Consider the following 26,548-nt stretch of genomic DNA (forward strand, 5'->3'; position numbering starts at 1 on the left):
GTGTGTGTGTGTGTGTGTGTGTAGGATTTTCTACTTCATGTAAATTTGTATGTGTGACCCATAAATAGAGTTCGGAAAACTGATTAATTTAAGTGACTCTGTTCATTCAGATGGTTCATTTGAAACGGTCCAAAAAATATTTCATTTAAAAAGATTCATTTAAAGGGGCCATAACGCGATTTCATATAAACGCCACAGTGTTTTTTGAACCTTTGTGCTTCTGCTTTGAACTTTGAACACTTTGCATTACACCAAATGCAGAAAATAATGTTCTTTTTAGCAATGACAGATGACCCCTTTAAAACCTTTAATCTTGTTCTTCTTTTATAGTGATCAATATGTTTTCTCCTAGGTTATAACATTTGCTTTTGGGCTGTTATCATTGAGCTGGGAACTCGTATTCATTTAATGCAATCTTTTTTTTTACATAGATGCTTCGTTTAAATGAAATGGCTCGAAAAATGAGACATTTTCATAGCGCAGTGTATAATATAGCTAAAACATTTCAAATGGGTAGCCCAGAAGCAGTTTTTAAAGAAGCTTCCCCCGCACTGCAGCGTAAGTCATTGGTCTCATATGGTAACATGAAATGATAACATTTATTGTAGTGCTGATTGAGCTAATCGAGCAAAGAAGAAGAAATGCTGTACTGCATAAGCAGCTTAAAGCTTCTCTCGGGCCCAGTTCATGTTTAAATGCCCCAGCGGGGTGCCTAACCTTTCAGCTGAAGAGGTTTTTCACTGGACTTTTTTTTGGCCCAGCAAGCTGGACATTAAATGTCTCATCCCACCATTTCAGCACAGGGCAGATGAGGACATCTAGAATGACAGCTTTCTTCTTTGAAGGGGACAGGAAACGAAGGAGGGAACAAGAGAAGAGTGTCCTGACCTCTGATACTGTATCAGTTTTGCACCGACTCAAAAAAAAAAAGGATTGAAAAGACCCGGCCCGCCATATGAAATGAGGGGACATTCTGTGATGATGGAAATTGCTGGCACGAAATTTCAGTTTCAAAATCTTGGAGCTCAGATAAAACCCTTTTCAAATTTTCTTCGAAAAAGGATTTTTTTTTCTTTTCAAAAGGCTGTCAGTTAAATTATAGTGCACTATTTGGAATAAATTAGAAAATAATTACAATAAGATTGACACAATAATAATATAAAATAATTAGTGAATAAATATGATGTAATTATTTAGGTGCTTCACTATATGGAATATAATATAAAATTCACATACTACTACTACTATTTTACATAATATATAGGGTTTAATTTTTATTTTTTTGCTAATTTTAATAGCACTTTACATAATTTTATATTTAATTTTTTGCTTTGTATATTCAGTTAGTTCAATAACCTCAGAAGTATTTTCAATCAGTTTTAGAAATCACGAAAAGAAAATAAAAATAAAACTTAATAATGATAAAATATATTGAAAAAAAAATAACAACATTAAATATATTTCATTAAACAATGAGTTAATTCTGAAAGCCCTAGTTTTTCCAGAAAAAAAAACATGCATAAATACAGACAACATTCAAAGTGACAAAAAAAAAAAAATAATTTAAAACACTCTGCCGTACATTAGATCGTTAAATTACTTTATTTCTGATCTCATCATCAAAATTTTTACAAAACATTTTTTTTCTGACAATAATATACTCAAAGAAGAGCCACATTTTTGCATTTGGAGCAGGTCTTCACAAAACTGTTTTCGGTCTGCATACAGACGAAAACAAAAGAAAACAACAGCAAACTAACAGAAGGGTTATAACAATGCATATTTACATCCCACAGAAAAACAATAACCCATAGCCTGAGACCAGGCAAAGCCAGAGAAACATGATTTTCATGGAAGTTAATGGGCCTACAGAGGATGAAGTGGAAGGTTAAAACACAGGGGGAGAATACAAATGAGAGACAATATTGCTTTTCATTGTGTTTTGCCCTATGTAATCCATTAATAGATTGAGTGGTGGGAAATGAATCAGAACCAAAAAGCCAAAATTCACTTGAATCATTAGTTTGAGTCCTCCATAAATCACCGCGGCCAGATCGTTGATATCTACACAATTAGCAGTGATGTCATGGCTGTTTCTATAGCTCTTGTATAAAAATCTATTCCAATTCGAAGAACGCCGTTTGAGCTCTCATCTGGTTTCCTACAAAGCGGCTCTGCTTTACATACGGAACAAAACATCCGACTCAAAATGTTATGCCGAGGAGCCTTGAACATGCTGGATGGGTTTGCAGACAGCCATCTAGCAGACGTCATTTTAACAAAAGCATTTCTTTCTTTTTTCGCTGTTGATGCATCAAGGCTTCAGGTAACAGCGAAAACGGATACATGGGAGCTACTGCGACAAGCAGGCCTACTGTACACCAGTCAAAATACGAATCAAACGCCTGTCTATATCAGATGCTTTTTCCAGCAGATGACACTCAGAAGCACTAGAGCTATAACTGCAACTTCAAATCAGCGTGAAACACATAAAGCAATAAGCTTTAGTCAAGAGTCGGAGCAATACTGAAACGGTCGCAAACAAAAACAGGGCTGTCTGAGATGGATGCACGCTCAGCTCAAGTTCTGTCAGTCATTCCCACAATGAAAGATTTATATTTCCAGAAATGTTCAATGATGAAAAAGACTGCAGAAAAACATGGGCTCATGAAAAATAGATGATCTCAGACCAGTAGGACACGCTCAACAGACCGTGCTTCCATCCCTCTGTCCTGTTCGCATTTATTCCTGCCTAATTTTTGTAATTTCCTGTTCATTGATTATAATATGTTCAGGTCGGAGTGAGTTTTGTCCCGCAGAGCTGCATTTTACATTAGCAATGAATGCTTTTTTTATCATTTCAGAGGAAATTGTGCGTCTGTTCCAAAACGCAGCGCGCTGCCTACGTAGGAAGCGTTTTAAGGCATTATTGGCATGTTCCCCATTTATAAGCTTTCCAAAAGGTAGGCAGCATGATTAAGCTGCCTTCTAAAATATCTACTTTTGGCCAATTCAATTCAAAACGGCAGATTCACAGGCCTCCTTTGCATAGAAAACAATCAGACGATGCATTGCCGTCAGCTTAAACTGTAAAAAAAAAAAAATAAAAAATGTTTGTAAAACTGTTGAATATGAATATAATTTAATATTTATAATTTGTATTAAAATTTAATAATTCTATAATATTCTGCTTGGTTATATATATTTGTATCTAGCTCCAGAAGATCTAATTTATTTGCGTAATTTAGTATACTTGACAAATCAACAAAATCGTTTAAATAACAAATCGTGTCTTAAATTCATTTTCTTTTTATTCAGTGAGCACTTTTTTACTTGGTTATGTATTTTTTTATGAATGTGAATAGGTTCAGTCACATGGTTAATTTGAATAAACTGTTTCAAAAAATATATTTTTTTTATAATAGAGATCACGATGTGTTATAGAGATCACTTATATGGATTTATACTGTGTTTGGGAAATCTGATTCATTTACGTCAATCTGTTTATTCTTTCTGTTTATTTCAGAAAGTGCTCCATTTAGAAAATTCATCCAAACCCTTCCATCTTCCTGAGTATGTTTTCTACGGTATTTGGTTATTTTTTTTGTTGGCAATTTGATTAATTTGAATGAATCTGTTCAGTCAGACGATTCGCTTAAATGAACTGTTTCAATAAAGGTTCAGTTTTGTGTTAGCATTACGTATCGTAACTTTTCTTTTAGCTCATATCTAGCCAAGATTAGACCATTTAACCCCAAATCGGTACGCTGTGTTTGTTTGCTAAAATACTGTAAAATGTAGATGTTTCTATGTAGAGCGTTGAAAATCGGCCACTTCTGTTGAGTCATGCTGGTTAGGATGCCGTCTACGTAGGTGGCGAGAGGCAGCTTGCTAGATTTTGGAACAGAACCTTTGGCTCTTTGGCCCCGTTTTCACGCCCCGGCCGTTCTGTCCAACATTCGCTTGCTAAACTACGACATTTGATGTGTAGATAGTTCGTAGGCTAGAGCTCCGGTTGAATGTGGCAGATTTAGTAGACAGAGAATAAGTATGGTGACAGAGCCAAGTCCACAATAGCAGCAGATGTTAGCCCCATGGGCCAACCCCCGCACACTGACAACAGCGCTACCTCTCAGCCATGTGCAAGCCTGGAGATAAGCGAAGGGTTTTTTTTCTCCTCCAGTTCCTGCACAGATGAGCAGATGTATGCGTTTGTGTGTGTTTGTCGTATATAGCTCCTTTCACCAAGACTTTTGCCCCCAATATTTAGACGGCTGCGCAGAAAATGGCCAGTGAGCCGAAATTCCTTCCTTCTGACTTCCTTCTATTTCTCTCAGGCCTCTTCCTGTCCTTCTGGATATTTGCATTAGACGCTCATTTGAGAGTCAACACAGAAATATAAAAGTCTTTTCGGTTCCTTTAAATCCTACCCTTGAGGAAAAATGTGTTCCCAGAAGACACTGGGGCTCAAATCACAAGGGGAAAAAGAACGACTTAAAACAAACAAACGGGCAGGAAACTCAGTGAAGCTGCGAATTTTTTCCCCCGTTCCTTTTGAAGCTCTAATTTCACTTTTATGTGAATGGACTGGGTTGGTACATACTTTGTATGGAAAGTGCTCTCTGAATATTAGCGAATTACGCCTGCTGCTGTTAGAGAACATGCTTTGCGGACAAAGACAGATTAATTGGAAATTTGCATTTAGCTTGTTCGCTCTCTGCAGCTCGATAACACCTGCTTGGATATTTCCAGGAAAAACTCCTGGAAGTGTTTTGCTTTGTAAACATTAACACAGGTTTGATTCAGCCCCCCTTTTGTCGCAGGAAACTGTGCCCACCTATGATCCTTGTGCCAAACTGAAATTTGATTGCATTGAAAACCATTAATAATTCATGGATTCTTGATTAGGGATTATTCACATTAAGTAGAATGTGATGTAAAGTGTATTATGATTACGGATTTAAATAAAAAAGTATTCGCGTAAAAAGCTACATTTTAAGGTTCGTGTATTTGCACGAATAAACGACTAACATTAAAAAAAAAAATCACTGCTTCACAGAAAGTGCAAGGCGCAATTATTATTTTTTTTACTTCCAAAAATGGCATTTTTTGGGAGGGTCAATTATTAATTTAATTCATAAATGAAAGTTATGCAGGCATTACATTCATGTGTCTCTTGTTTTTTTTTAAATTTACAAAATAGTTATTTTCTCAGGAAGAAATATAATGATTTATTATTATTATTATTATTTATAAATGTTTTTAAAGAACCGTTATAAGAAATTCAGTCACAAAGTCGGATTTCAATGCCAAAAATGTTCATATTTCTGATGTAATGTTTTTACTAAAAATGAACAGGACAATAGAAAGGTTAAAAATGTAAATGGAAAAATGTGAATGACAAGCGAAGAGAAGATGCAGGGGCGTCCTTAGCCTTACGTAAATGACCGTAAAGCAGCAAATTGTCAGAATAATGGGAAGAGACAGTTACATAAGGCGTCATGATTTGGCGACTTTGTGGAGGAGGAGAATCGTTGCTTTGAATGACGGTTTAAGAGCTTAGATTATCTAGTCAAGGTAACTCATCCAAATGGCTGATAGGATCGGAAGCTTTCATACGCAATCCTTATTCATTTTAAAGCAGAAAACCAATGACATTTTGGGGTTCCGAATACATTAGCATGTGCTAAGTATTTTATCTAGACTGACCAAGCAGAGAGAGCTCTATAATGCACGGAGAACATTACATAAAATTATTTACTTAATTCCAATTAGAATAATTAGAATGAAATATTCGAGTTTCCGTCTGATCAACATTCCGACTTTGCCTTTTCGAATTCAGGACACAGAAAGTAGTATGGATTTTCTGCAACACTGCCATTGAGCTAATGTCTTGCTGTAAGGAGCGTTTTATGAGGTTGTAAAGTTCTTGCGACTTACTCAGAATTGAAATGCGGTGGGCAGGTAACCCTATTAGCATTTACTTAACAACATCAAGCCTATACTTGATACATCATGCATGAAGCCTCGGAGCAAAGTACAAGCCACTCTCATTGAACAAGTAGATATTATTTTGCCTGGGTGTCTCGAAAATACAAACTGAGGAGAAACAGAGAAAGAGAGAGAGAGAGGATCACAACGGTTAGGGCACATAGCAGAGTCAAAGAATATATGGCATTAAATGAGCACTGATATTAATCTTTCTATTCCCAAACAGATGTCAGCAGTAAAGTGATATGAAGAAAAAGAAAATCTATGACGCTAATGAGATGCAGAACCGAATGAGACGGCAGATAGAAAAATATCAATCTTCCAAATGAGGGGTCATATCCAGTCTCTCGAGAAGCGTATTCTTTGATCAGGGTGCGCGTTTAAACAGCTGAGGCTTCGGTCTTTTTCACAAAATTTGTGTCAAAAGAAGCAAAACAATATGTTTCTTTATACTCTCTATTTACAAGATAAACATACGAAGATAACTGGTGCCGGAAACCGTCAGGACGCGTTTCGAAATGTCTTCGATCGTCTTGACAGCGTCACTTCTCTTGAAGAGATTGAGACACGACAGTGTGAAATCCGTTTCTTACCTCGCCAGCACATTTCCTGTGACGTCATTGCGTTTTATCCATCAGTGTCTGTTATAAACATGCCAGTTTATGAGGGTTCTGGAGGGGTCAAAGCAGTTATTGTGGTTTCTGAGGAGACGGGTGGCGTTTTGTCATTGATCCGGAGGCCTTGAACGGGTCGAAATTTGCTGTATCCACACTGACCGTTGGTGAGGTACCATGTCCACATTCATTGTGTAAAGTCCAAACGCACAGGCACACAGGGTGAAAAAAAATCTGTGTTTACAGGCAATAATTCCATATTCTCAAAGTCCTTTTAAGGTTGAAAGTAAGAAAAACCGAACAGAACTTTTACGCGATTGGACAATGGCGAGAGTTTCTTGAACGTGTGAGTGAAACAGCAAACTGAGTGATACAGAATCAGTGAAATGTGACTAATGTACGACCACAGAAGTCTATTAGACTAGTAATAGTTTGATGTTCAAACAAAAAAACCACACAGGAGCATCTGGTCTGCCTTAATCTCGACTCGAACTAAAAATGAACAGGCCCTCGAATGACTATGGGAGACCGGAGGCTATTGTAACACTTATTCAGCATATGCTCAGTAGAGATTGCTTTCTGCCTGAGGAAAAGCATGATCGCTTGACTTTGTGAGAAATAACATTTATTTTTTCCTCCCTTGTCTAGGATTATACCTCTAAATGAAAACATTAATAAAAATGTTAACTTTATTATTATTAATTAAAAAAAATAAAAATAAATAATATATATATATATATATATATATATATATATATATATATATATATATATATATATATATATATTTTTTAAAAGATGTAAAAGATCATCACCTAATAGGAAAACGATTCAGTAACAGCACTACATACCAAATCAATAATGTTATTATTTTGATGTGTAGTCGTATTGGGGATACAATGGGCTAATAAACATTTTTTGTGTGTTATGATTGCCTCTAGTCACTGTCACAACCGAACCCATAACACTCGGACTACTTGTATGAAATTCAGTGTAATGATACTATTACAGTTGGCACATATATACGTTTCTTACATCAAAACATGACATGTAGATTGGTAGCAGTCTGAGTTATATAGGAAAATTGCTATTACAATCGTCACCGGTCTCCCATAAGTCTTGCTTTTATTTCATCCGTGTGGCTACTTTGTTGAGCGACATCAGGAGTCAGAAAATTTCTTGGTTAACGCTCCATGACCTGAGGTGACTGACCACCTCTTTCTGAACTCAACCTAAGAAAATAATGTTTTATTCAGCTCTTTAATACTTAATATTGAACCAGGCTTTGATATTGTTAGATCATCGGAAAGCCACTTGAAAATGGGTTAGAAAGATAAGTTTTGGTCAGAAACATGTTCCACACAAGCATGCAAGCGTTCCCAGCCAAGCTCCATTTCACACATTGTCCTCTGCCAGAAACTCAAGTATGCGTCGGATTGTCAGCATTCTCGGTTTTTTTCATTTAGGTCAATTACTGTCATAGAATAGCAACAGTTTGAGGAAAATATTGCTGAGCGAGTTAGTACACACTCCTCAATGACATACAGCTAGTCACCTCTGCAATCTCACGCCCAGCATAAAACCGCCCACCTGGAGGTTTGTGTGCGCTTGCGATGCCTTGCATACTTGCGAGGAAGATATTTCCGCCACTGTATGGCAACTCCAACATGCTAACCGAGTGAGGGACGTTTGCTCCGCCCTCTTTTGATTCCTCCCTCTTGAAGCTGAAGTGTGTAATTTTTTTGGCGTTTTAGCGAAAAGCAGAGACAACTAGTATTGAATAACGAGTATGAACAAGCGGTTGGCTTTGAAGACACATGTAAACACTGTGGCACTATCAAAACATTGTTTGATTAAACACTTTGACAAGCCAACATAGCAACACTGGCTCAACCAATGGCGTAAGTTCGGGGGCATGACTTTCCGTTTGTCTGACCAATGGCAGATAAGGGAAACCACTGGGTTCAGAAATTACACACTTCAGCTTTTAAACTTAAAAAACACATACACACTCACAAGCAAACACACACATACTCTATCTAGTTAACATGTAGCGTTCAAACACTGAGCTGGATGCTTTTCACTCTGCATTTCCGTATTGAATTCTACAGAATTGAAAATTAGTCAAACTCCGGCGGCCCGCACATTACAGTATGCATTAGACACATACTACTGATTAGTCTGATTACATTTTGAAAAGAAACACAAGCTATATGTACATCTAAAGAAGCTTGATCTTTGGTACATGTGCACGCTAAAAGACCTTGCCCCGTGAGACTTCATTTCACTTTTAATGAATGCTTTTTTTTATACTCAAGAGATCTTCCATCTGACATGCTCATGTCTGGACAGATCTGTCTTTTTAATCAAATAATGACAGCATTTATGAGCGCTCCCTGGCAACTAAATGAAAATAACAGCGAGAGGCCTTTGAGCTCTGGTGAACATTAATTTGTTTCTTTTCATTCTCTCGTTCTCACACTCTCTCCCGCGTAAAAAAAAAAAAAAACCTTGTTTATTGCACATTCCTATTCATTCTTCACTCAGCATGAGAGAATCACCATTATCTACTCCTCAGAGAAGGCGTCCTGTAGCGTCGGTACGGAGCGCGGGCTGAATGAAACCAAAGCCACGTTTAACGTCTCATGCATGTTGCATTGGATTTCAATTTGCCATTGAGCAGAACGGGGACAACAAAACGTGTACGGGCCTTTGAGTCGGAACAAAGAAAAGATGGAAAAAGACGAATGGAATCCCATTTTCCAGGATACACTACACTCCACAATGAAAGTGTACCGTATGCCAGATCCTCATGTCCTCCAGCGATGTTGTGGGAATGTTTTTCACTTCTCTATATTCGAGAGAAACAGTTAGCGCGCAGCAGTACGCACAGTTTTCGGACGTGCCGCTGCGTTAATGCCGGCAGAATGTGGATCGCCGCCCAGGCACATCCTCTTTTGAAATTACCCATCATGCCTTGCTTTGCGAGCGGAGCCGTTAGCGTCTAAAAGTGAGGGTGCTGGTGGAACGTTCTGTTGTTGGATAGTTAATGGAGCGTTCTGTGGTGGGGTAGGGGATGCTGGGCCCCTCCATGGGTGCTCTCTGGCCGGGCGGGGAGCAGGGTCCCGTGGTGCCCGTGTTGATGGTGGGCACTGCAGGAAGGGCCACAGTCTGGATGGTGCTCCTCTCGCGGGGGGGAAGCTCTTCCAGTCCTTCCAGGCTTTGTGGCGGACCCTCGTAGCTCATGTTGAGCCGCAGGGGCTGATGAGCCTGGCAGTAGTCCACTATGGGCTGCTCGTACCTGTAGAAGGTCAGAGTGCTCATCTGGTGAGGGACCTGTGGGGGGTTAAAGAGAGAAAGAGTGAGCTGAGGATCCCTAATTAGAATAATTAAGTCATTAACAGTCATTAAATAGTCATTAAAATGATAGTCCACTCAAAAATTAACATTTTGTCATTATTCGCTCACACTCATGACTTTCTTTTTTCCATAGGATATAAAAAGAGAAATTTCGAAGAAATTTTTTTAAGATTCAAGATTCAGAATTTTACAACTAATTCAATGTAACTTTCAAATTACGAGTGAAAACTGTTTCTAAACAATTTCAGTGTATAATTTAGGTCAAGATATTCCAAAAGAAGCGAAATAAATAAAGAAAAAATTACGTTTAGGATAAAATATCCAGTGAAAAATTAGTTCACAATGATTCCTCGAAAAGTTCCAATTTCAATCAATGTTTTGCTCACAAACTAGACATTGCTACTTTTCTCATGAACAGATTGCACAGGATGAATCTTTCAGACTGGAACTGAATTAAGGTTTCATCGAAAAGCTCCAATTCAAAAGAATGACTTGTTCACAAACACATTTCTACATCTTCCATGCAGAATTTTCACAGAATTAATGAATCATTCAGCGTGGAAATGCATTAAAGTTTCACTGAAAAGATTTGAAAAAGTTCATGATTCAGTGAATTACAGTGAACTTTCAGTGAATAATGACTTACATTTTGGTCTTTATTTCATCACACAAAGCTATTGTGTGACTCTGAATACTGCACATGAGTCACATTTTGTGATGTTTTTTTGTCATGTTGGAACCTCATTCAGTTTCCTTTTATAGAAAAAAAGCAATCAGGAAATTCATCTGAAATTCGTCTACAGTATTGTGTTCCAAGGACGAATAAAGTCGTACAGGTTTGGACTGACATGAAGCCGAGTAAATAATGACATTTTTTCATTTTTGGGTGAACTATCCCTTTAATTAGAGTAATTAAACCACCCCCTCACCACAAGAGTCATTAAATAGTCATAAAATATCTCCGATAATGATTCTACCACCAAGAGACATGCACACACACAGAGTTCATTCCAACATCCCTCATTCCCACATCGTTCTCAGCCCACTCGCGACTTCCTCTTTAAGCTCTGCTTCCGTCTGCATTTAGAAGCTGCCTCGTGGCGCCGCGTTTTCAAAGAGGCACCGCGCTGGTAGGGGTAATAGCTTTTTACACCGAGTGCAAACCCAGCATCTGTCTTGCTTCCCAGTGTGTGCCGTGCTCGTTGGTGACTCACTCTGTGTATACACAAGAGGCAGAACACACACACACACACACACACGCGCGCACGCGAACCCCCGCACAGACTGCTGCAGCTATTCCTATGATAAGTGACACAAGCAAATATGCCTTTCCTTTTCATGCCGTGACTCCGGGAGAGACACTGTGGAGAAACATGCCACATGCGGCTGTCTCATATGTACTGCAAAAATATTTTGATTTTTCCAAAACATTTACTTTGTTTAAGAAAACTTTATAACAGAAACACATATGTGGATTATTGCAAGTTATCTTTATCGTTTTTTAAAAAACATTCCCAATCAAATTCAGTGCAGTTTATTCAAATTCAAGTGTTTTAATCAATTCTTGAATTTTTCTTTTGAAATTTCCATTGAACCAATAGAAACAATGCCTTAACTAACATAAACTATTAATGCATTATACTATTGGTTTAATCAGAATATTTGTATAGTACTGCTTAACTTTTGCTCATAAATGTTAATAAAAGTGATAATGTAAATGCAAACACTGAGATAAGCATTAACTAATAATAATAAATGCTGTAGAAACATTGTTCGTTCTTATTTCACGTTAATTATTCTAAATAACTGTTATTCAAAAAAAATAAAACATCGTAACCCATTTATCCAGTTCACAAACTGAACATTTATTAAATAGTGAGTTTAACTAAGTAGCGACATAATCTGATTTTCACAAAAGTAAATCATATGATTTTAAGAGACCTTGGACTATAAAAACAGTTCTAAGGGGCATTTTTTGAAATTGAGTAAAAAAAAAAAATTAACAAAAATTCAAATATTGAGAAAACTGCCTTAAAAGTTGTCCAAATGAAGTTCTCAGCAAAGCACATTACTAATCAAAAAATACGTTTTGACGTATTTATGGTATATTTACTTCATGTAACATGATTTTACTTAATATTACTATGATTTTTGGCACAAAAGAATGATTTTGACCCATACAGCGTATTGCTACATATATATATATATATATATATATATATATATATATATATATATATATATATATACCCATTTGACTTATGACTGGATTTTATACAGTACATAATTTCCAAAAAACAAGAAAAAAATGACTGATTAACAATTTTTTTGCAGCGTCCTCATCCCTCGTACAATCCCACGCACGCGATAACGCACTGACAGATCAGCTGAAACAACCGGAGTTCATTGCTTTTAAAGGAAGCGAATTAGTGAACGCTCAGAGATAGTGAAGAGCGACCTGAGCGCGATTACCGCCACCAGCACTAAGTGAACATTACTGACAAGAGAGCTCTGCCGGTGTGACAGACGAAGAGGTTTTACAAAGAGACTCCTGACAGGAAGCAAAATAAATAAACAACGTCAAATGCGGGGCCGACTCTCAAGTGATAATGAGATGCGTTGTGTCAGCGGCTCGAGTTTAAAGCTCTTTGTATGCCACAATTAATCCACTTCCCCACATTCCCCAGAGCAGAGCGAAAGGCTTTTTGCATGGGCACCAGCAGAATGCACAGCTACTTAAATGAAAACTGCTTTACTTAGAGTCACATGGGATTTGTTAGGAAGAAAGGGACGGTCGTGTACTGTAGGGTCACTGCAAGCGATGCCGAAAGTACATTTTATACATTTTTATACACACATGACGTGCGTTTGTATTGATGTGCACCCGAAAAGCACATGCCCGACAAGATGCAGCAATGCATATGTACATAAAATGCGTATTAATGCAGTTTAATAGACCTGTTGCTGTATGTTACGCACTTGTTTTTAATATTAATCAAAACCAGTATCGACGAGACAAAAGATAACGGCTCATTGATGCTGGATGGATAGATTTAAGCCTCTGCAATCAAATGTGAACACAAAACCAGGCCTTAAAAAAAGCTAAATAATTAACATGCACATTTTAATTGCAGGCCTGCTTCTCATTTAAACTCCGGGAGCATTAAATATTAATGCATTGTATCTAATAGTCATGCAGTGAAGACCGTGCCAATAATTTAAGTAGTTTATTTCGCATTTGATTACTTGAATACACGATTCTGCTTTTACATGAAACTTTAAGCACTGTTGACTTCGTTTGTTCTGTGGCTTGTAATTGATTTCGTTATAATCACTCGAATTACGCAGTGTTTATTTAATTGAGAAAAGCTGAAAACACATCAAAGTTTTGCTAATAAGCTAAAGATTTTTGTGATTGGTTATCGGCTGGTGATGAAATTTCTGCTAATTAACTGGCCTGTCTGATCGAGAATATCAGTCCAGGTGACAATATCATTCACAAAGAAACTGCAATCTTATATATATATATATATATATATAAAAACACTGGAAGAGACTGTGAGCGGAGCTATTAAGTGATGGCAGAAGACCTTGTTGTATTTTATGATTCATCAGTGTGTTTAGGACACAGGTGGGTCCAACCTTCAGTCTATGAGGACCCTCATAAACATCAAAAGGTGCCAGGGTAGAAAGAGATGAGCGCTTGCCAAAACCACTGCCCCAGGTGGCTTAGAAAAATAGAAAATAAATGAGAAAGAAGGAGAATCATTGTTTTCAAAATGAAAGAACCTTCAAAATAAGTTTTTTTAAATTTCTTCTTCTGCAGTCTGTCACAGATGTTTGGAACCGCCACGTTCCAAATATTTAATTAGATACTTTTGTGTTTGCTGACTTTAAAATGTTAAAATGTTCATTTGAGCATATTTACGTTGTTGCCAATTAGATTGAGATGAGATTTGCTGCCGTTTTATAATCAATGAACACAACGAAGAAAATTCACATGAAATTGTTTAAAATTTGAAACACGTTGTTTAAAATTAATATTAATGTTATTTAAAATGATGTATTTACCAAAAAATATACAGCAGTATTGCCTTTTTTATATACCTTTTTATATAAATCCTTTTATACACTAACGTTTGAGATGGGTAAGATTTATATTTTTGAAAAAAGTGTCTGTCTTATACTCACCAAGCCTACATAAATTTGATTTCACACACACACACACACACACACACACACACGCAATTTTCAGCAAATATAATTATTCCTGTGATATAAAGCATCATCACGTCAGTGCCACACGATCCTTCAGAAATTATATTAAAATAGTCCAGATCAATGTTATGCATATTTTCAGAAAAAAAATCTTTTCTTAATAAAATACTTTTGAACAGTAAAAGTTGGACATATATTAAAATGACAGCCATACGTATCATTTGTTGCCCCCAACGTTGGAAAGAATTTCAAAGTAAAATGCCTCATATGCAACGACTGGCTGTTGTCTCAAAAAGCAGGATTTTCATTCTAAAAAATAAATAAATAAGATTTAGTTTTGTACAGTATGCATAATTAAAGAACCTTAAGGAAGTGGATTGTTTTGAGTAGCTGTTTTGACTGCATCTTCTCCGATGAAGTGGCAAGGTCACACACTGTGCTGAGCTCCGGTGTGTGTCAGAGGTAAAGAGCGCTCAACTGAGAAGACAAATATTTAGACATGGATGTTTATGCTACCGTGAGTGCAGTGGACTATGCAAATGAAGAGACATATAAATGATAAATAGGGTGGATCCTGTATATTGAGGCAAACATTACGTTCAGAGAGAGTCAAACCTTTGTAATGAGCACTCAGTGATACCGTAATATCACTCCTTCACTCTATCCTGCTCAAATCAACTCCATTAAGCTACGTTTACTTCTGGTAGACGCACACACACACACACACACACACACACACACACACACACACACTTCTTCCTTCAGCCACTCCCAACTGATCTTCAGTGAAGTTGCATTGATTAATTATACTATATTAACTACTAACTGTTTCAGTGAATTCTGAAGAGTGCAGAGACATAAATCTAACCTTAATGTGTGTGTGTGTGCGTGTGAGATAGAGAGAAACGGTGTGTGACGAGTCATAACTACACCTTTCAGCAATGGCAAAGTGACAGACGTGGACCTTAGTCAGGGTAGACACTATATTTAATTTAACACGAATGAAAAACGGCTGTAAGGGACAGACTGTCCGTGTAATGGGTTTCTGTGCCTTAAAGGAACAGCTCAACTGCGACTTATGGGTTAAGGACATGACACTAATTGCTAATTGTGTATTAACTGTGTTATTATCATTTAATAGGGAAAAATATAATTTTTTAAATAATGAAAAATCTAATATTTTATTCAAAAGATAATACAAAATATACTGTTCACAGCTAACTAATACTAATTTACACACACACACACACACACACACACACACACACACATATATATATATATATATATATATATATATATTAGTTTTTTAAATACAGTGACAACAATAAAATGTTTTCTATTTTAATTCATTAAAAATTTGAAATCTTGATGATTTAAAAAAATATAAGGTTTCTTGCATTTCTTTAAAACAGAAATCTTTTGTAACATTTATATATCTACAGTATATCTATATATGTAAAATATTCTATTAAGAAATAAAATGTTTTTATCATGGCCATTCTTATTTGCCTCATGGTCATTTGCCATTTTTATGCTTCATAAGCTGTTTATATTACAATAGTCTAACTTTTTATTATTGGTAATGCACTGTATGACACATCATCAGTCATCTGTTACAGCTTGAAAACAATCCCATAATGCCTTTGGATGAGGTTTAAATACCTTGCATTCGGCGTCTGTCACGAATCTCCTGTTCTGTTCTCGGTCTCTGGTGATTTTATTTGGAGTGGTGCATATTGTGATGTTTCTTAACTCACTGTCTCCTGCACCATTACCCAGAAGACAACACCACGGCCAACTACAGTCAAGCGCTGGGCTGTTTGTCCATTACGGCTGACGGTGACAGCAGGGATTCATCAGTATGTGAGCGACACGGCGTCTTCGTCACTTCAGCGCATAAAAGGGAACTCTCCTGCCCTGTCCGCTAGTTATGAAAATAAGCACGCTCACGTAGCATATTACAGCCACACAGGCCACCTAACACTTTGATTTGTCGCACGCTGCTGGCCTTAGAAACGTGCCAACTAGCTGACAATAAAGGACAATAGATTGCCTACCAACCCCCGTAAAGGAATCTATAGGATTCATTTTCCTAACGTTCAGGCCAAAACCTTTCTATTACTGTAAACATTACTGCAGTGCATTTGCAGTGCATTCACGGAGGAGGAAAATCAGGGCAACAATGTATTTACCATGTCTGAAATGCTAAACAAGGCGAAAGACATTCACCATCTGCATGCATGAGTCATCCCGCTATAGCTAAGCGTGCGCGGTATGGAAAACGCTAGATCTTTAGTTAATAAGGTGACAAGTGCGATAAGCAATATTAAATCAGTCAGGTTTCCAAGCACAGCCTGCATGTAATGGGAAAAATGCACAGCGACATGAGAGAGGATGCTCGCACACACGTGCGAGCGTGAATGTGGCGCAATTGGTGGAAATTGTGATCTTCTATCATTATTCGTTCTTCAGTATGTAGCGCAGAAGAGCTGTTTTATTTAAACACCTGGACCAGCGGCGCTCCATCTATAAATAAAGGGACTAAATAAAAGACTGAAGGAGTAAATAAATAAATAAAAACAAAAAAAGTAAATTAATAAATGGCTAAATAACTAACTAAATAAACAAAGACAAAATAAAGTGATTATAAATATGATATAAATATGAATATATACAAACAAACACAATTACTACAAATTAAACTGACAAAAATGAAAAATTCTAAAAACTATAAACTATAAAAAATAAAAAATAATGAAAGGAATATATATATATATATATATATATATATATATATATATATATATATATATATATATATATACATAAATAAAAATACAATATATACATACATAGACAGTCGATTTGCTATTAAGTGGTAATTTTTTTTAATATAGTAATAATATTATATGACAATAAATAAAGTTGTTAACAAATAATAAACAACTAAAGTTGCAATTTAGGAGAAGTAAAGCAAAGGTGCAATCTTAGGAATTAAAATGGAAAAAAAAAAAAAAATGGTATGTGTCTCGCACAAGTCACCTAGACTATTTTTATGCTGCAACAGGTGTTTTATTTTTTCCAACAGGTGTTTTCTCTCTTTTTTTTTGGTCTTTTTTGGGGACGTTGACAGCCTGCAGTCACTCCGTACTACAATGTAAGGAAAGAGTTGTGTAATAGGTCTTAAGAAATTGCTACTTTTTTTGTTCCGCGGAAAACATGAGGGAAAGAAAATAACAACAGAATTGTCATTTCTGGGTGAACCGTCCCTTTTAGTTTGTTTACCAAAGCAGCAAACAGACACCAGAGCAGGACGCGTAGTTACAAATTATCTTCACAATGGTTTGGCAGAAGTATTTTTGTCACTGTCGAGAGAGTTTAAATCGTCCCTGATAGGGCTTAAAAGTGTTCGCATGCATGTGCGTGTGAGAGTTGCATCAGGGTGCGTGAAAATTTAATGTGGCTGTGCCGTGTGGAGGAAGATGACACAGATGTTGCATGGGGAGCCCGTGTGACACTAAAGACACCAGACACACTTTCAATGAAGTAAAACACATGTCTGAGGGCGAGTTCGCCTGAGCAGCATGAAATTTAAACAAGCGGGAGGGGAAGAACATGTTTAAGAGAGAAAAGGGAATCTGGAGATGAAGTAACCGTGACAAGTGTTTGCTTTCCATTTATATAACAGATGAACTCATACATTATCTGTCAGAAAACCGACAGGCTTATCTGCATTCATCCAATAAAGGCCCGTGCGCATCTTTTGGGAAGTGCTGGCAGAGATGTTATACGGTGGTATTTTGAGAAGAACGGTTCACCCAGAAAGAGGTTTAAAAGAGTAAAACAATACCTCAGCGGTCGATTTGTTTATTGCAAACGCACTGCTTTTTACTTCACGAGATGGATTTACTCGATGAATTAGAAATCAGCTTAGACTCTCATTCTGACGGCACCCATTCACGGCAGAGCATCCATTGGTGAGCAAGTGATGCAATGCAACATTTCTCCAAATCTGTTCTCATGAAACAACTAATCTACACCATGTATGGCTTAAGGGTATATTTTCAGGAAAGAAAAAAAAAACAAAACACCCAAAATTAAAATGTACTGATTTCATTAATAATGAAATTCCGTTTGTTTCATGAGTGAAGCATGTTTCAATTGTATTTGTGTATATTATAAAAGTTAATTAGATTGATTTTTTTTTTTTACAATAAGGTTACTTTTGGGGTGTTTTTCTTCTAATTACTGTTTATTTCTAACAAAACGTCTAATACAATAAAAGCATGTTCATTTTAAAATGAGCTGTCCACTTAAGAAGTCTCAGATGATTGAAAAAAAGCTTTGAACGATTAATCAATTTTGTTCAATCAAATCCACACGACTCCAGTTGATCGATTAACGTCACATGAAGCAAAAAGCTGCATGTTTGTCAAAACAAATCAATCATTTATTGAATTATTGTGATGGCATCCATTTACTGCAGAGAATCCACTGTGGTATTACAAAAGTCAATGTTACAATAATATTATATATATTTTTTATGCTTTTTTGGGGGGTGGGGAGTGATTTTTTATTTGCTCTTTTAAGGGCGTTTAATTTTGAATTAAGCATCCACTAAAATAAAAGCATATTAATTTTGGGGTGAACTGTCCCTTTAAGAAGGATTGAAGTCTCAGCTGACTGGACAAAAGCTTTGAGCGATTAATCAATTTTGTGTTGATGACAACAAAGAAACGACAAGATCTGACACATCTAGGACTGCCTCCATTTTTTTTCTGTGGCGCCGCGCCATCATCCATTGAAGAGGTAAGCTCCGTCTGCACGCCCCAAAACTGCAGTGTCCATCCGTCCGAATCTACTTTCATTTTCACTCTGTCTAGCTGATGAACATTTCCAAAAAGTAAAAAGGATTTTTGGCTCCGTGGCGGCCGCCCCTGTCAACTTTTAATCAGGGATATTGAAAAGGAGTGTGTGAACGGGCCTTTTTAAGCCGGGGCTAATCAGACATGCCTCCGTGAACTGGACCGAAGCCAGGCCTGTGTGAAGACCTCGCTCTGTCTCTGCCTTTGTTTCTTTCCCTTCTGCTTTCTCTCTCCCGTCTGATTTCATTTCAGAGAGGCAGATTATCCGAAACGAGGCATTCTATCTGGAAAAGAGCACTCAGGATAAGCCTTTACTGAAGATGCTTCTGTTTGAAAAGGATCGATGCGGATTGTCTCTACCTCCTGTGCATCTAAGTCCTGGATTTCTGCTTTAAGGTGCTCTTGAGAAAGAAATACAAAGAATTTACTGCTCTTTTGTAAACGGACAAATCCCTAATTCTAATAAATGGAGCTGTAGACAACAGGTTCCGCTCCGCCGAATCTTCGCGTGGCTTTTATTTATGTGTCTGTTCAGTATGCTTGTCTCCACCTCTACTCTGGTGTCGGCTTCAGACGGTACGCCCACAACCTGTTCGGTGGCTGTCTGATGCAAATTGCACACACAAACGGCACGGATCCACTAATTGGAATCTGATTGGCTGTTGTCGTTTCCTGCCGTTTCCAGACATACAGGAGGTCATACGTTACTAATCTCTTTCCGAACATCACAATTTACCGTATAGCCATTTTGCGCCACCGACAGCGCAAGAAACCGGACAGTTCACCTTTACGGGTTTTCAATTTGATCTCACTGGATTTTAACGTGCTCAAATGCTACCGCGTTATTACAACAATCCAGAAGTAATCTACGATTAATCCAGAAATAATCCATATTATTAATCCAGTCGATCGGTTAAAGGGATAGTTCACCCAAAAATTAAATGTGACGTTTATCTGCTTACGCCCAGGCATCCAAGATGTGGGTGGCTTGGTTTCTTTAGCAGAACTTAGAGAAATCATTTGAACTCGAACCGTTGCAGTCTGTCAGTTATACTGTATAATGGAAGTCAATGGGACTCATGGTTTTGAAAGTAAAAAAAACAAAAAAACAAACACACACAAAACCAAATTCTGGTTTTATAAGTCTGGTTTTTTAAGTTACGAAATGATTGGTCTGTGCAAAAAAAATAAACTTACTTCCATTATATGACCGTCAGACTAAACAAAGTCACCTACATCTCGGAAGCAAATAAACATTACATTTATTTTTGGATGAACTGTGCCTTTAATGTCTCATTAAGTAAAAAAGTTTATAAAAAAATAAAATAATGATAAGTTGTTAAGTTAAGGAACAAACTCATCTGCTGTACATTTGGCTTGATGGCTTGAGGGTGAAAATATTTTTAGCAAATTACAATTTTTGGGATCGACTTTGTGGTCGAGCAAACGAAAACATCAAACAAACATCAAACCATTGTTTGCATCAACAATGTATAAACGAATAAATTATATAAACCATTATAACCATTAAAACCTGTGATAACTTGCCCTGACATAACATTTATTGTATACAAAAAAAATGAAAATACAAAGTGAAATAGAAACACATTTACACACACACACACACACACACACACACACACACACACACACACACACACACATATATATATATATATATATATATATATACTTGTTTTACTAGCACCTGAAGCAGAAAGTTTGTTTGGGATGACAGAATTCATAAAAATTACATAACACCTAGCCCCGGACTCCCTACCTATATTTAATTTGATAAATTTGACAATCCTTTTTGCTTTTTGCACAGTCCTAACGTAATCCGCCATCAAGTTTTATCCAACCCATTAGAAAAAAACTCTCTAAAACCATATAAACAATATCATTTGCGCCACAGACACACACATACGCACCTTCAATTTTCCAAATCAGCCCACTTTCATTTACAGATTACCAAGCTGCAAAGGGTTGTGGAGGTGTACAACTGATATGTAATTACATTGTGGTGTAATATCTCTCCGGCTCTCCTTGCCTGGTGTGTGATTACATTAGCCGAAAGCTGCAGTGCTGTTCTGCTCAGCCTGCTGTGTTGGTGCTGGTGGGGCTGTTACCTTCATCGTGCGTGCGTTTCTGTGCTGCGTCTACACCACTAATCTGAATTAAAACCATAACAACAACTTATTCGGCTCTAATTAAGATAAATTGTACAGTATAATATTAATGAAGGGGCATACGTTTTCATCTGCAGTGATAATTATCACAAGGCATAAATGAGGAGAAAAACACCTTAGAAGCCAGTGCAAAGAAAATGCCATATAGTTGCACAAGAAATTATGACAGGATATGAGCAACTTTTATATCAAAGTAATTAAGCGACTCACAATGTAGTGATATTGAACAAAATAATGACATTTATGTTGACTTGTGAGTTAGAGGTTAGCAGAAAATGTCTCGCCCGGGCATCAGAGTAATTCTAAACTAAAACTAATGCGAAGCACCAAAAAAAAAAAAAAAAAGAAGCTAAAACTGAAATAGCTAAACAAAAATAAGTAACTATACTTGAAAAAAAGTGCACTAAATATTGATACGTATATTCAAGTAACTACTTAGATCTACAAAACAATGCAAATAAAAGTTAAGAAGAAAGCACAAAAAAGTACAATTATATAAAAATGGATTTGAAATACTATAGTATATCGATGATAATACATAAAAAACACGCCAAGAAGAATGTGACTATTGAGATTATTTTTTGTAATATCCTTATAATATATGTATACAAACACACACACACACACACACACATATATATATATGTAGTGATAAACTATTGCTGTATATATGTCATGTTTAATATTCAAATAATAAATAAATAAATGACATAACATAATAATACAATTAATTAGCATTAATTTGACAACTGGTTCAATAAAATGGTCTGTAAATTCACGTACAGAAACATGAAAGAGTGAACAAGCACCGCCACATCTGTGTTACGTGCACAAGATTATCTCCCCTTTAGATTCTGAACTTTGCCATCTGACATTTGAGCTCATATTTGTGTGTATTAACTACAGCACTGTATATGGATTCAGATGTCTTGTGGTACAGTTTGTGTTGAATGTTTGGATCAATAGTGCTAATACAGACATACCAAGCCATACTGCCTCTGACACTGAGCTCCTTATCAAAGCGGAGGCTGTGCTACTTTGATCTAATGTTCAGTGAGGAAGAGATAAGGCAGGACATCCAGGCACCGGAGCTTGACCTCAGGCTTATGGTGAGCATTAACAACTGTAAACATTTTACTACCATACGCCATTGCAATTACAGCTGTTATTCAGTAAAAGCCGAGAAAAGTTAAATAAAGTGAACTCTAATTTTCACTTGCATTCCAATCCTCATTTTCTGATTTCTGGCTCATCACCTCTTAAAATACTGCCAGTGATAGTTTGAGCTGTTAAACAGTTACAGAGGAAATGTCACATCCATTTTCTCAAGATCAGGTCGAGGAAGTAGACTTTGAGTGGATTGCCTTTTAGTAGATTGAACTTTTCTTTTTTTTTTATGTGTGGAAACTGCTGCCTTTGGAGGCAGATGAGAAGTAGCAGAAAAAAAATGGATTTTCAGCATTACATTACTTGCTCACCCATGGATCCTCTGCAGTGAATGGGTGCCATCACAGCGAAAGCCCAAACAGTTGATAACATAAATCACAAGTAACCTACACGACTCCAGTCGGTCAACTAATGTCTTGAAAAGTGAAAAGCTGCATGTTTGTATGAAACAAATCCATCATAAAGACGTTATAATGGACTCATATTTTGACACTTTTAAGTGAAAGCAACTTAGTGATTGATTTATGAGCATGCGGCTTTTCACTTTTCAAGACATTAATTGATGGTCTCAAGTCGTGTGGATTATTTCAGCTATTTGGACTCTCATTCTGACGGCACCCATTTACTGCCGGTCACGCAATGCAAAATGTATCCAAAACTGACGAAAAAACAAACCCAGCTATATCTTAAACGTCCTGAAATGGATCAGGGTCTAAAAACAGCATGTGTATAATAGCACATTATTAATTTAATTACATACAATTCAAGACCATTTAATCGTCATGCAATTTCCAGACCCCTGTTAATTATATGCAACTTCTAACTTCCAAAAATGATCACTCGAGCGGCCTTAATTCTATCCATTCTCATTAAAATAGTCTAAATTCACTCATTGCTGTCTGAATTCTTTGGCAGTGTAAAACAATACATTATGGATTAGAAGCATTCTGAGATAAATAGCTTTGGACAGACACATAACTGCATTATTAAAGCTCCAGTGGGAAAGATGTGACACTTCCAGAACTACAGCAACAAATCCAAAGACATGCATTAATAATGCACGCGTGAGTATTAAGTATGTAAAAGCGCATTAAGAATGCATTGTGCATGTTTACGTTTCAAATGGATAGCAACACCCGAGTTTTACTTGCGCGGCCGCGAGAGGGTGTGTTTATCTCGCCTACATCCTATTGTGTTTACTCCAGTGACACCCCGTCCCTTGGTACTGTTTTTAAAAGGTCATGTAACAAATGTAGCGAGATATTCACAAACACGCAGGCTTATGGATGTCTATTTGCGAAGGCAGTTCTGCAGGTAGTCAACAAATAAAATCACAGAGTCAGCAAAGTGCTACAAAGTAGAAAATCTTGTCAAATCTAAATGTAAAACTTGCTTCTCACCTCGGGGACCAAAGAATGTGTTTTACTATTGCACGACTGCGGCGTCACATCCCGCTAACAACGTCAGAGATGAAATTCAACCTCAGTGGAAGATGTTAGTGACATGAATAAAAAAGTAAAACACTGAGGTAAGATCTAACTTACGGTGACTAAATAATACATTTAATTGCTGTATGTTAAGAAATCAATTATAGCATGGTATAATATGGTCCCAGTTGTCTGAAAGACCAGTTCATCGCAAAATGAAAATTTACTAAAAAATCGACTCAGATTTGGGGATCAACGCTGAATGGGTGCCGTCATAATGAGAGCCCAAACTGATAAAAAAAGCAGTATTTCACACAGCTCCATCATTTAATGTCTCTTGTTAGGTCTTTATCAGCTGTTTAGACTCTCATTCTGACGGCACCCATTCACTACAGACTATGAAATGCAACATTTCTCTAAATCTGCTCTAATGACGAAACACTAGATTTTAGATGGCAAGAGGATAATAATACACAAAGCACAGTATATATTGCTTGTTGTCAGTTCATTTCAGCTAATGCATGGACTAATGTCAACAGACACATTGTTAAGAGCTACCCATAAAACATATTAATAAAATGCGATGCGACTAATATGGGAAGATGAGTTTCGACGAACATGCAAAGAAAAAAAGTAGCTAAACTGTCTCAATCAACATGCACTGAAAAATGCAAATCATTTTGTAAAGTTAATTTCAAACTCCCTCTTTTCACCCTCCAAAGCACAAAAGTGAAACTCTTTACGAAGTGAGGAAAATAAAGCCATACAATGTCTTCGACTTAGACCGCATCTCGAGAGAAAATGACTCTCTTTCAGCAATTCCCGCTGCTGATCTGTCATTCCTCTGTGGTTTATTTGAAAAGTGACGCTCAAGCACAGCAGGGGTCCAGCGCTATTGAGAGATGAATGGAAGGCTGAGTAACCTCCAGAGCTGCAATTACCCTAAACACTAAGTGGTCTTTTTCCCTTTAACCTCACTGTGACCCTTCATAGAAAGCACGAGCCGTCTTATGCATGCCTGTAACACACCAAACATCAGCAGGCTCTAATCAAACTTTAATAACCATTATTGATAACCGGTTGCTTGACTGCTCTAAAGACATCCTGCTGAGCTGTCCTCTGGTGACTTTCGTCTAACAAACCTTTTGACCCCAAAACGAGGTTTCTTCCTGGTGTGAGGACAAAAAACCTACTTTGGAAAAACACTTTTTTTTTTTTCAAGACAGCTCTTCATCTGGCTGTGAAAAATAGTTCATTGCTTGAAATGGTGGAGAACTTTGATAGCGTGCTCTACAGGTCCAGAGCACAACGCTGAACGATACTCCCACTGCTTCTTTCTCAGCCTCAGAGTTGCTCTTTGGCCCTTTGTGCCGAAAGTAAGAGTCTCTACAGAGGTGTTCTGATTTCAGAACAGCGTGCCCTGGCTAGCCCTCCTGTCACATCAAATCTCTTTCTGAGCTTGGTGGATGTGCTTGGAGAGAGATGGGTAAATATTGGGTCTAGGCTTGGATTAAGCTGGCCAGATATACCATCACATTACAGATGGTAGGTTTAGGTTGCGAGATTTACTCGGAGATTTTGTCGGAATGTGTTATGGGTGATGGTACAGTTGCAGTAAGTTGAGAAAATGCTTCAGCCAAATTTAAAAACGACATGGCAACCCCCCCTCCTTTTTTTTTTGCTAATTAGATTTTTTTTTTAATTAATACATTATAACAGCAATAAATAGCACACAGCAAATAAGCAGCAATGAATACGTAAGTTCGGGATTGGTACGATTTTCATTTATTTATTTTTTGTATTTTTCTTATGCTCACCAAGGCAGCGTTTTTTTTATTCAAAGTACAGTAATATTGCGAAATATTATTACTATTTAAAATAACTGCTTTTGCCTTTGAATATATTTTAAAACGTAATTTATTCCTGTGACACAAAGCTACATTTTTAGCTTCATTACATTATATACACACACACAAAATATTCATTTGATAATTAGAATAATTAGAGCTATTTCACAGTGTTACTAACAAATAAAAGAAATAATAATAATCACAAATAAGAAGCTTCATATAAGAAGGAAATTACATGGTTAAATATTTTTTTTTATTTTAAAACAATGACTTTTCCAGATCTGTAAATTAGACAGATTCCCTGATATTTCTTTGTTTTTCAGGAGTGTGGCAACCCTATATTTATGTGCTATATCATCATTTTCCCCTTCGCTCTACATCCATTTCTCATTCTTTCTTCCATTCCCTGTCCATCTCTCTCCCTCCTTCCCCAATTTCTCTCTCCATTACGCCCACAAACAGCAGCTGAAAAGGTCTGGCACTTGTTCAGAATCCCAATGATCACCCTTCCCAAAAATGTCAATGGATGGAAATCAGGCAACGTCACCAGACTGAGGATTGAAGCGTGGCATTATGGGCGAGCGAAAAGCTCCGGCTGTGTGCGGAGAGAGGGGGAAGTGGTCCTCTCGCCACTCCTGCCCAGTCAGAAGCCTGGTGAAGGGTATAAATCAGCAGTTAAAAGCGAGGCGCCTCCGGCTGATTGGTGTATAATTGAGTGTCTTTTCCGGACATTTCTCAAGGCTCTGGCTCTGATCATTTTCATTTTGCGGTGTGACTCAGGTTTCTGGCCTAATCAGAAGAATCTGTGCCCTGTGAGATTTGCACACCAGAGCCAGTGTGGCTGAATAGTGTTTAATATAGGAG

At 37.1% G+C, this 26,548-nt stretch overlaps 1 protein-coding gene across 1 annotated transcript in view; it reads right to left on the reverse strand.

The window, feature by feature from the left end:
• Nucleotides 1–7,718: 7,718 nt before the first annotated feature.
• The window catches only part of LOC122352526 (leucine-rich repeat transmembrane neuronal protein 4), an 87,009-nt gene continuing 68,179 nt past the window's right edge, over nt 7,719–26,548 (reverse strand). The window contains exon 3 of the mRNA XM_043249959.1: nt 7,719–9,941. Coding sequence (XP_043105894.1) covers nt 9,603–9,941 — 339 coding nt within the window. The 3' untranslated portion in view covers nt 7,719–9,602. The remainder of the gene's footprint in view (nt 9,942–26,548) is intronic.

The sequence above is a fragment of the Puntigrus tetrazona genome, chromosome 10 (assembly GCF_018831695.1).
Source record: "Puntigrus tetrazona isolate hp1 chromosome 10, ASM1883169v1, whole genome shotgun sequence".
NCBI classification, from domain to species: Eukaryota; Metazoa; Chordata; class Actinopteri; order Cypriniformes; family Cyprinidae; genus Puntigrus; species Puntigrus tetrazona.